This window comes from Apus apus, chromosome 19 (genome assembly GCF_020740795.1).
Source record: "Apus apus isolate bApuApu2 chromosome 19, bApuApu2.pri.cur, whole genome shotgun sequence".
Classification (NCBI taxonomy): Eukaryota; Metazoa; Chordata; class Aves; order Apodiformes; family Apodidae; genus Apus; species Apus apus.
Window position 1 is genome coordinate 3,021,915 of NC_067300.1, and position 12,158 is coordinate 3,034,072.

Below are 12,158 nucleotides of genomic sequence, written 5' to 3' on the forward strand. Positions count from 1 at the left end.
GACTGACTTTGCTGGATGGGATGGTGGGTTAACTTTCACAGTTCAAAATGTCTCCTGCAGGTCTTCCTTAGAAGGTGTCAAACAATGAGGTAGAGGATTTGGTAATGGATAGACTGAGGGCAGGGAAAGGGGCACAACCTGTAAGGAAGAGTTAGAAGAAAGGAGAGTTAGCATTGAGGTAGGTTTTATATACCTGTTGTAGCTGCAGCACTTATTGCCTGTGTGCGGAAACCATGAGAGATCCCATAGAGGTAGACAATAAAATCAGTGCTGGGGGAAAGCCCTGAGATATGAGCAGTTCTTGAATTGCCTGAGATGTTGAACTCCATGGGCTCCAGCAACCTGTTAGAATCAATAATTTCAATAGTAAAGATGTCGAAGTCCTCATTGGTGGTTGTCCAGGAAAGGTTGAAGCTTTCAGGAGTAATGTCGGAAACGGTTAGCTCACCAACTTCTGGGGGCACTCCTGAGGAGGGAAACAACAGTGGTCAGAGGGAACAGCCCTGCACCTCCTCCTGCTCAGAAACACTGTGCTTCTCTCTGCTCATGCTGGCCAGCACTCCAAGCTGCCACTGGAGAAAAGGGTTTGAGTAAAAGCTTGCTACAAGCAGACAGGTATTAAGGGGAAGAATCAAATGAAAGCATCTCTAAATGTTAAACAAGAAACAAATAAAAATAAAACAGGCTTTAAAGCTTTGGCTTTAAAGCTTTTTTCCTTTTACCTCCAGGAGCAGCCATGCATCTTTGAGGTCTGAGCATGGAAGCAGATGCAAAAGAACTTTTCTGAATGTCCCCAGGACATTCAGAAAAGTCAGCTCCCAGTTTTAGGAGAAGCTAAAACTAGAGCTATTGCTTTATCCAAAGGAAAAGTTGTGGTTTGTTTGCTCTTCTACTTTACCTTTCAGCTTAAGCCTATGAAAGCTGGCATGTCATTTTGGAGCTGGAGCCAAAATGCAAAACAGTGATAGCTGCCTTGGGGTTTCTTCTTCCCTGTAGACATCCTTGATGTGTTACAGGAAGACTCTGAAAATTCTTACAATTGGAAGTCCCCAGAAGGGAGAATTTTGAAAGGCTGGGTACTGAGTATGACTCAGAAAGAGAAGGAAAAACCTCAGCAGGGCATCTTCTGCTGTTTTCATGAAGTTTATAAAAAGAGAGCACATTGCACATTTAGGCAGGACACCCACGAGGTCTGTTTTCATGTTTGTCCCTGTGCAGCCTCCTCTGTCCAGCCACGTTTGTCTGTTTTCAATGGCAATCTGCTGCCAGCTCACCCTCGGGACTCTCCAAGCACAGAACTTCTAGCCTGCAGCAGGACACAGCCCAAGGCAAGTACCTTGTGCCAGACACATTTCTACCCAAGCCAGGCTGCTTAAAGCATTATTGAAACAAGCAAGCTCTGCTGCCTCTCAGTAGAGCTTTTGTTTAGTTCTTATGTGTGGTTTTATCCCCTTCCATGCTGGTAATAACTTCTTGGGGGAATCACATCTAAGCAAGCTCTGGCTGTCTCACAATTACAGGAGGTTGCAAAGGTCTGTAAGGAAGCCCAGAGGCAGCAGATTTTGTCTACAAGAGGTTACTTGAAGGAAGAGTCATTGGTGTCCCTTTGTTGCCAATTAATTCATACTCTGTTCATTACCAATGCTCCTACCACTTGGAGGAATCAGTGAGCCACACAGGATGGACATAAGTAGATGTTTGTCTTTCACAGATACAGCTCATGATAAGCTTTCCTTGGAAACTGCTACCTTTCACAGGATCAGCCAGAAAACTATTCTTGTGGCTTTTGGTTAGTTTCAATGCAGGGCTTGGCTTCCTTCATTTAGGTCAGTTTTATGCCAGGGTAGTTCTGCTGAACTTGGTCTTCTTGCATTAAATCTTTTTCAGACATATTTCAGACACTGTTTAACAACCTTATATGGCTTAATGTAAGACACTACCCTTGGCAGGAATTAATTTGTGCTCTTTTCTATATGAGAACATATAGAAGGTTTCTGTCTTTGCCCTTGAATCAGATGCACAAACCATACCCAAGTTTGCATTTACACAGAAGCCAGTGTAATTTCAGGCTAATTTACCTGATTTCAGAGGAAGCTTCTGAAGGTAAAAACCAAACGGTCTTGGGCTTTGATTATCTGGGCTATAATGAATGGATTTTTATAATTTTACAAGGCAACTTGGGCTTTCCTGATCATGTGCAACAGCCAGCTGGGTTTGCTGTTAGTGTCAACCAGGAGAAAAGTGAATGCAAGGAACCAAACAGCCATTCTGAGGTGAGGGGGGAAAAACCATCCCTAAAAGTGAAGGGTTCCATGAGGGCACTGAGACTCCTATTGGAAAGTCTGCTCATGAGACATTTTCAGGCCAGAGATGTTCAGCCAAGCTTTAATGAGTCCAGTGCACCCCATGCAAAACCAACCAAGTGAGCAAGCTTTGCCAAGCTCTTGCAATAGCTCTGGCTCACATCCCTGGCAGCAAGGAAGGGGAGCCAGGAGACTGGATGGGTGACTTGAAAAGGTACCTGTCGCGGTTTCAACAGAAAGGGGTTTGGTCCTGGAGCCTTGAATCACACCATGAAGTGTGATGTTATAAGGTGTGTTGGCCTTGAGACCTGTAACATTCACAACACGCAGTCCCCCTGGGACTGTGATATTCCAGGTTTCTTCGGGGTTCTCGGACTCCTGCACCTGAATGATAAAGTTCTCATAGGCCCCGTCTGCTGCTGTCCAGGTGAGCTGGAAACCATCCCAGCCAGTCTCTGATACTGATAATTTTCCAAGCTCAGGTTCCTCCTCTGAATAGGGACAAAGAATCAATTAGTTACTCAAATTACAGATGAGTGGCGATGAGGTTCAATGAAGTTCTGTGTTAATGAGTTTCCCTTGCAGTCAGTGACAGGGACATGCACCCACATACACACTTTGAGTTCTCAGCTGCCCCAGATAATTTGGAAAGTCTCTTCAGAGAAACAACAGTAAGAAAAGAACTGTAATAATAAATAATAACCACATTAAGGCTAAAAACTGCTTACAGAAAGCAGCTTATAGACCATCTCACAGCTGCAAGTGTTTTGCCAACATTAATTACAACTCCCTATGAGACAAGTAAGTGTTCCTATAACCACTTTACTGCACTAGTAATAACTCAGTGTTTGCTGTTACAAAGTGACTGTGAATACTACAATAATGCCTGTTGTAAGGGTCAGACAACACTGAGTTTGCAGTACTTGGGAATCAGATGTTTATGCTTTTAGTTGTGTCCACATGAAGGATGCTATTTATCCTTCCAAACTACTTCCAATCCAAAACAATAATGAAAGTGAAAATTCCTCCATGTCTACATGCCTTCAGCTTATTGTCTTCCTTACATTAAACTATTCTCTCCACAAAATCTTCCTGGGGGCACTCAAGCTTAGATTTGCAGAGTTTCTGATTGTCATCTAGAATTGAAATCTGCATTCCCAGAAAGCAGAATTCTCACAAGCCATCACAGGGGTGGCCAAGGAAGCTGGAAGCATCAGAACTAACTCTATGATGCAGTTGTAATCTGAAAGTTTAGGTGATTTTCTTTGCAAGAATAGAAAGTTCTCTGTTACAGAGGAAATACAACTGATTCATTAAAATTAGCAGTCATATGGGGAAAGGAAACATTAATAACTTTTTTTTTTTCTCTTTTTTCCTACATGGAAAATCTTGCCATATAATCTATCATTGGCCTGAGGAGTGTGATGACTTCCTACCACTTTTCATGTCTGCTTGCATTGTCAACACAGAAGCATTATAATCATAATCCCAAACTGCACGAGTAAGCATTTATAAAACCACCATGCATGGAGGGAAATCAATCTGATTTTTCAGTTGTAAATTTGACCTTGAAGTTTTATGCAAATTTTATGGCAAATGGTAAAGGAGCCTTGGATTAAATTAAAATTAGACTCATCAAAATTCCTCATATAAATTTTGACCCTGTTAAAAACCAGAGTGCTCATTGTATGTTTGGTGCATAGATGGAGCCTTAGAGAGGCAGCTGGGGGTGTGTTCCCAGAGGTTGGGCACTCATGATCAATTTTCTTCAGTGAGATTCACAAATGTATAGCAAATTGTTACTACTCAGGAACACAGAAGTTTTGATGAGCTTTTCCTATCCTGTTAGAAAAAAGAGACTGTTTATGAAACAACACAATGAAATTCAGTATTAATTAATCCAGAGCTGTTTCGCTTTATCAGGAACAGAAATGAGAATCATGGAGTGAAATCATTAATCCTGTCAAAAGTACACCATTTAGCTGAAAAAGAGAAGGCAGGACCTGGTTGTGTCAGAAATAACAATCTTTTGATAGCAACAAAACCAACGAGAGCCAACGTAATTCCTTAAAATGAAACTGAAACAAAATCAAAAGTTATAGTAAAGTAAAATCTTTCAAGTAAAAGCTTGGTTATAGTAAGTAATGCAGTAATCATCACAGCTTAAAAGCAATCAGGTTTCTCCCAAGAGTGCTCAGTTTCATTCACTTCCAAGATGCAGAGTCCCTTTTCTCCCCACTTTTTCCTCATGCATTTCTGAAATGGAAGTGCACACAACCCCATCATGCTTCATCTCCAGGGACCAAGAGATTCTCAAACACATGCACCAACTGTTGGAGACCTCCAAAAACCTCATCCTTAAAACATCCAACACATATGACAAAACAATCACAATGTCATGGCAAATCATATCAAGGGATGATGTTTCTTACATTTAAAAAAAAAGAGACAATAAACCATTGAGAGGTGAGACTGCTCCAGCTTTGTAGTAGATTTGAAATATTCTCTGTGTTTCTATGTAAGTATTTTATCTCTCATTGTGAATTGGGTTTTGGGTGATGGACAGGTTCAGTCATTGGTCTCCAGCTGGGTTCTCCAGCCAGGTTCTCCAGATATGAACATACACACTGGTATTTCGATCATTATTGAACTGAGCCCTGTGGCTACGTGTCTGTTTTCCTCATGAAATTAATGTAAAATTGATAAGAGGAAGAAGTTTTCAAAAAGGTGTACTCCCAATGTGTTACAATCTTTTTTTCCTCCGACATCACCACTTCCATGCCAATGCTGCAGACTCAACCTTCTTGCAATCTTTCTTGTGTTTGAACCACAATCCAGATAAATGCCTGCAGCATCACTATTTTCACGTGCCTTGTAAACAACAGATGCATCAATGTCTTTCTTGGCATGCAATTTGAAAAGAGAGAATTGATGTTACAACCCTTTACAAGGTACATGGGGCATTGCTCATGCTGCACCATTCCACGCCCTCATTCCATACCAAGAAGAGTTTTATCCCATGCAAAAGGAAGAAAAAGACAAAACTAAGAAGAAAGGCATCACCCACAGAGCCTAGCATTTCTGTAGTGGAACTGCAGTAGGAAAATGAAGGTCTGTACTTCAAAGAAGAAGAACATATGGCTAATGAATCCGTAGAAAATACCTGTAGCAGCTAGGGCTTCCAGGGACCAAGAGAGCTGACCTTGAGTGCTTCCATGGAGGTTAATCTGGTATTGTGTGCCAGCTGTGAGATTAGTCATTTCTGTTTCTTGATGGTTTTCTGGCAAAAAGATTTCCTGTGTTCTGTTTGAACTGGACAGGTCTTTCAGAGTGATAAAGAACTGATTAAATACCTGATCCTGTACTGCCCAAGACAGGGTGAAGCTACTGGAAGTCCCGTGTTTAATCTTAAGGTCATGAACAGCACCAGTGGCTTCTGAGATGGGAAGGTCAGTGGACACAAAAAGCAAAGAATCAGAGTCAGTGCCAGGATCTGTTAAATTACTTAGCTCTGTAGGTGCAGGACTGGTGGGATTAAATAATGTTTCATTGTTTGATTCTCCAGGTGTTGTGACTAGATGTGCTAAACAGAGGTAAATTACCAGTTAAAACTTCCTGATAATAAACCCCCAAATATGCCAAAAAGACAGCTAAGATCTGCTACAAAGCAGTTTGTGTGCTTTGCAATAAAGAACTCTATGAAGAGAAACAAACTGGTGGGTCCTTCTTTTTTTTGGAGACTGAATCCAGGCCACAAGCAAATGTAGCATCACCAAGCACAGCATGGTTCTCACACCACCACACTAACTAGCAGGTCCAGAGCAATAACTATGGAACACAGAGTTGAGCTGCAATGCTTCCAGCAGAGAAATGGGCACATCCTCAGTTGATATAAATCAGCACACCTTGACTACCTCCACACAACTTTGCTAGTTCACATCAGTGAGGATTTGAACCCTACATCTCTCAAACATGCCTTGTATCCTTACTCCAGCATGCCAGTTATTCCCTCTGATACAAACACTAAAGGGAACTCATGCCAAATGTTACAAGCACATCTGAAATCAGATTGAGAAATCAGCCACAGCAGAAGTATGCTGAATCTCATCTTACCCAATTCAAATCAGGCTTTGAGGAGTTATCCATCTGGATACATACAGAATTTTCAATAAAAGCTAGGAGAAACACACACCCTCACCTAAAAACTAGGATAGAAAGAACATGAGCAATCTTTCTTTAAAGAGATCCAAAGGAACAGAAAGGAAAAAGACTTGGCCTTCAACATGCTGAATGATCTGTGAATATACCCTGAAGCACAGTCAAATTCTGAAAATTTGACAACTATAGAGATCACAGAGAATGTGTTTCTGATCTCAGCTTCAAGGCAACAGGCAGGTGATTTTTCTGACATGCAGAATTATCTCCTCGTTAGTGAAAAACCACACCATTTCACACCTCAGAGACTGCCTGGCTTTCATGCTCCACTTGCATTCAATCAAGAGAGTGCAAGTCATCTACCAGCATCACTCAGAACAGCACAAATATACACTCTGGATTCAGTATCTGTCTCCAAATTTACACATGTATCAGAAAAAAATAGTTTTCAGAGGACAAAGGTCAATTAAGGATTTTGTTTCAAATAAATGCAGTAATGTTACCTTGAAAATATACTCTTGGGAGAAATACAGACATAAAAGCATTGTTTTCTGCTTAATATCCAGGAAGGAGAAAAGCCATGAGTCAAACAGGTGTTTATATTTACATAAATCATGGATATTCTTGACTTAGGTAAGAGCCCACCTTAAATTACCCCAAGACATGATCTGAAGCAGGCCCTACATATGGTACAATGTGAAGACAGCCCTGTTATCATCACACCAACATACCCACAATAGTACCCACTAGAATAATTCCCCTTATCTCAGTAAAGGACTGTCAAAGCTGTTATCTAAATGCACCAGGGTAACTGAGCTCATGGGCCAAAGCAGGAGAACATGCAGTGTGGAACCAAGAGCCTCTGTGACTCCACTGCTTGTGCACAAGTAGATGCCAACCAGCTCTTTCCTGTCCTGGGAACAGGCAAAAAACTATGGCATCAAGCAAGTGCACTGATACTTGTTCAGCCTTAAGGTTGTCTGCTTAACATGCACAGTGGTAGCTGGGCTTGGCTGTGAAGTATTTCTGTGGAAGACACACACAGGCAGAATGACCAGACAGTGGGGAGGAAAGGGCAGCAGCACATAACACTGGTACAGCTCCATGCTGTGAATGGTCCCACTGGGAAACTGCCATAGCACCAGAATTGGAAACTGAGGACAAAACATACAAAAATTCAAGGCAAGAAGAAAAAGAAAACAAGGCTGGCATGATGCTTCTGATATACTGAGGATCCCTGAGAAGACCTTGTGAAAAGTTTATTAGTGAAATCTGTTTTCTCTTTTCCCTGACCACTCCTACTGCCATTTCTCCCAGATTCCTCCCAGCTACAGTGTAACCACAGGAGGACTTGGCTTCTCTGATCTGGGCAGGAGCTAAAGCAACAGTTCAGCTGCATTATACAAAAACTGAGAGGCCAACCACCTACTTGGCATGTAATTCAGAATTTTTTCTGCCACAAGTGGGTTAATTTTATTGTGCCATCTTTGACAACTCATGTACACATTGACAATCTACCATGTACAGATTGTCTCATGGAGTATAGTTAATTATAAATAGTTACATTACTGCTGATGGGGTTTTTTTTCAGACCTAATTCTGAATTTTACCTTGGGTTTAACAGCTCCACAAATTAATTTGTGGATCAAAAAGAGTGTTCTACCCTCTACAGACACACATAAACCCGTGTGTAGAGGAATATATGGCTTTGTGTACAAACACACAACAGAAAAATGAATATTATATGAACAGATGAACAATTCTCTGATACCACAGTCTCAGTCCTCATTGCTTAGCAGACAGAATACTGTAACAGATAATGGAAAATGTGGGAAACAATCAACTGTAGGCTAATGCTACCCATAGAATTCAAACACTTGACTTAGCAACAAGAGAAATAGATGGGGAGAAGGGACAGAGCTCTAGAAGCCCTTAGGTGGGTGGATGACATCCAGCTAGAATGATTCATGGTGGCAAGATGAATGAATAGGAGATGCCAAAGAACTGGAAGCTCTGTAGAAGGGAAACTGCACAGTCAACAAACATATGCTCTTTCTCAGTCTGGAATACTTCTCAATATTATTCTCTTAGTAAAATCTTGAGACTGAATATGGCCTAAATATGTCTATGTTGCTGTTGCTGGCCTTTTGAGGAATTCCATTGTAATGCTTCACTGGCAATTCTATAAAAAAGAATGTTAATGTCCTGCCAGGACATTTCCTGTTGCTTGGGTTGGAGCAAACAGCACTGCAAATTACTTCTTGCTTCTGTCTTTTGGCTTTTATATTCTTTTCCAAGAAGGGCCAGTTTCACTCCAGAGTCTCTAATCAACCCAAGCACACTGTAAGACACGATGGCCTACTAATGTGCTTGCATCCATTTCAGCCCCCTTTGGCTAAATGACTTTCTCCTCTCTCAACCCACTGATGAAACTGGACTTCCAGTGCCTGTGCACCTCTGACTTCCATAAAGCAAGCACTGCAGTGTGTCACAAGCCAGAAATTCTACAGTAGCTACCAGTAAAAATCCTCGTGGTGAAGTCAAGTTCCAGGTATTTTTAGCAGAGGAATCAGCTGAAGAAATGGACATTTTTTATTGTCAAATGTATTTTTCCAGTGGTCAGCCCTGTAATTTCCCATTGAACTGCCTCACCTAATCGTTCTTCCAAATGTTTCTTTAGGTTTGTATAAAAAAGGGTGGTGCAATCTAAGATTAGTAGAAGCCAGGAGAGGAAGAGGGATTGACGTAAAACACATACAAGGGTCTTGGGTAAACAGAATAAATCTTCTGAAAAACATTCAACAGAATGGAAAGGTTGCTTCTCCAAGCCATACTCCTCTGTGCAACTCACTTCCAGATGCAAGACTATATCACAGCCACGATTCATCAGCAGTTGCTGTACAGTCTGGGTCCTTCAGCAGAGGAATTTGAGATTGGCACTTGATTTCTTTAATGTCCACTCATTTTTCTCCACAGGCCTCTCATGCCTGATGTGTTACCATCCCTCCTCCTCCAGGACCCACATTGTGCTATGCAGGCAGTGATCCAGAAGCAGAGCAAGAAAGAACAAAGCTGCAGTCTGACTGCTCAGCTTCCTCAGAGCTGGGGTGTGTGCTCACCCTACAAATTAGCTGTTCATCTGATGTAACATTCTCAAGACATGCTGCCAGGAAGGTCCCTCCAACTAGTAAAATGGCTCATTTTCTTCGATATATGAAGTGGTCCTAAATCAAAACCTTAGTGTGATGCTGGGTGGGATCTCTAACAAATAAGCAGTATCCCAGTTTGTTATACCAACAGTAATAATGGAAAGGAGGTACCTGTTGTAGCCACAGCTTCCTGAGGAGACGAGTGCTGTTCTCCAGCCAATCCATACACCTTGATTTTATAGGAAGTGTTAGCTTGGAGACCATCAATCACAGCACCCAGGGACTCTCTGGGCAGGGAGGTTCCTGCAGGGGGCCCAACTGCCAAAGACACTTCTTTGTACTCCACCACAAAACTACTGTAGACTCCTGTATTCACACACCATGAGACACTAAAGCTGTGATCTGTTACCCTTGAGACCACAAGGTCCCTCAGCATATCTTCCTGCATCTCTGAGGCCCTCTGGAGCAAGAAAGCTCCCAGGGCCAGAAAGCTCTACTGCCTCAGGAGTCATTGTCTGTGTTAGGGTTAGGCTATATAGAGCTACAAAGAAACAAACAAGGAAATGGCAGTGTGAAATATTCAGTCTTTTCAGTAAAACAAAACAACATTTAGCAAACTGTTCACTTCATAATCTTTACCATCCTTCAAATGCAGAATCATGGACATCAACTAAAAAAACCTTTGTCACTTGAGATGCACTTCATCCATATGAAGAGACAGAAGCAACAGAAGGCTGCCATCCTATACTATGGAAGATTTTGTGATGTGTCCTTTGCTAGAGATTCATGAGCTCAGAATGTTTCAGCTGTCTGTGTGGGGAGAGTTGATACATACAAAAAGATAAGAGGAAGAATGTGAGAGGTGAAAGGAGGCACCAGAAGAAGATCTTTAGCTCTGAGGCTGAAAGAAGCTCTACCTTCAGTGATGGGATTGCTCACTATGCAAGCAAATAAAAATATTGTATGGAAACCTCCTGAATACCTGCAGGCAGAGAAACCTGATGGAACAATCAAGAGGCTGGGCAGAATATAAGGTGGAAAACTGGTCATCTGAAGAAGCAAATTAAACTCTGAAAAGCAAAGTTCTTGGTCCTTCTCCAGTCCCTGACTGCCTTGTTCAGCAGGGATGGCACTTGCCCCTCTAAACTGTAGGATTGTCTCCTCCACCCAAGAAGAAAAGCTAGCCCAGTCCTAGACATGTTACTGGCATTTTCCACTCCAATCATTCCTCTCTCCCTGGTTGCTCCAAGCATTCTTCCCAGCAGTGCAATGAACCTGAGGTCCCCATAGCTCTGCAAGAGGGACTAAAACTACAAGCTTGTTTGACTTAGCCTGAGGACTTCAGGACCTCCCAGGTACTAGGAACATGGATAAAGAGGACTGACTGCAGGGTGAACAAAAAAGTAAACTGAAGAAGAGACCTCTTTACTTATAGTCCACAGGCTTGCAGAGTGTTTTTTCTTCCCTGAGTTTATGTGTTTGGATATGCCCATTCCTACAGAGGAGGAAGGTCACAGAGCCAGGCTGTGTCAACTACTGCTGCTTCTAAGGAGCCCACTGCAGAGAACTCTTTGTTTCCTGGCTGCTCTGACTAAAGACTTAAAACAAATACACTGTCCAGATGAATGCATTTAGAACAAAACCCCAAAACCAAACCAGAAAAAAGAAGCCACCTCATGAGACTTTGGAAGCTGGTGCTAGAAAGACCAGACTATGAAATTCCACAGCATGTGGCTTCTGCCTTTTCTCCATCTGAGCAAACTTCCTTTGAGACCACTCAGTCTTCAGACAGACGGGGACACAGATAGCTTTGGAAAAATCAAAGTCAGCTCATTCCTACTTCATAAACCTTTAGCTTCCTTTTTTATGTGTGTGCCTCAAGACTTCCTAATAGTTCTTTAAGTTGGACACAGGCCTGACTTATGCATCAAACAAGTAATTCAGTACTGATGGTTCCCTGCAGTTTACAGCACACCCTATCACTCTGCTGTACTGGATTGCTTGACTCTATAAAGCATTCAGAGGTTCTGCTGGCACGAGCACTAGCAGGGAATATGAAACAAGTTTTGATCAGTTAAGCTGCACAGTTACTATTTTGTAAAGTCCACAACTTCTGGCATGGGTTTACTTCAGAGGTGGTCTTTGGGGAGAGAAGGAAAAACATCTTAAAAACTGCTGAGGATAATAGTAGCCCATTTGATTCCGGTTTAACTGTCTCTGCTTACTTGCAGCAGTCAAGGCTTTGCCTCACAAGATTTAGCCTGATGACACATAAAGATTCAGAACTGGCTTGGGTTTCTATACCAAGATATAATTCTGTAGGCAAGAAACTTTCCTGACATCTTTCCCAAAGAATAAAAACCATATTCCACTGATACCGGTTGAGTGGTTTGTACAAATGGAAATGGCAGAAATGGAACACTTCTTTGTAGATGAATGTAACAGTCATAGTATCCAATGGAAAGGGTGAGGGTGACCAGATTTGTAGCAGGAGTCTTTCTCTCTTTTGGATGAGAAAAAAGAAAAAGGGCAACATTAGAGCCCTCTTGAC

The 12,158-nt window shown here is 42.0% G+C and overlaps 1 protein-coding gene across 4 annotated transcripts in view; it reads right to left on the reverse strand.

Annotated features, from left to right (window-relative positions):
- Positions 1 to 12,158, reverse strand: part of TNC (tenascin C) — a 72,982-nt gene that overhangs the window by 25,411 nt on the left and 35,413 nt on the right. For 3 of the 4 annotated variants that reach the window (XM_051636727.1, XM_051636731.1, XM_051636729.1), the window contains 2 exons: positions 2,522 to 2,794; positions 194 to 466 (listed from right to left, as the gene is read on the reverse strand). The exons of the other annotated variant lie outside the window; for it this stretch is intronic. In XM_051636727.1, coding sequence (XP_051492687.1) covers positions 194 to 466; positions 2,522 to 2,794 — 546 coding nt within the window. The remainder of the gene's footprint in view (positions 1 to 193; positions 467 to 2,521; positions 2,795 to 12,158) is intronic. 4 annotated transcript variants of the gene reach the window in all.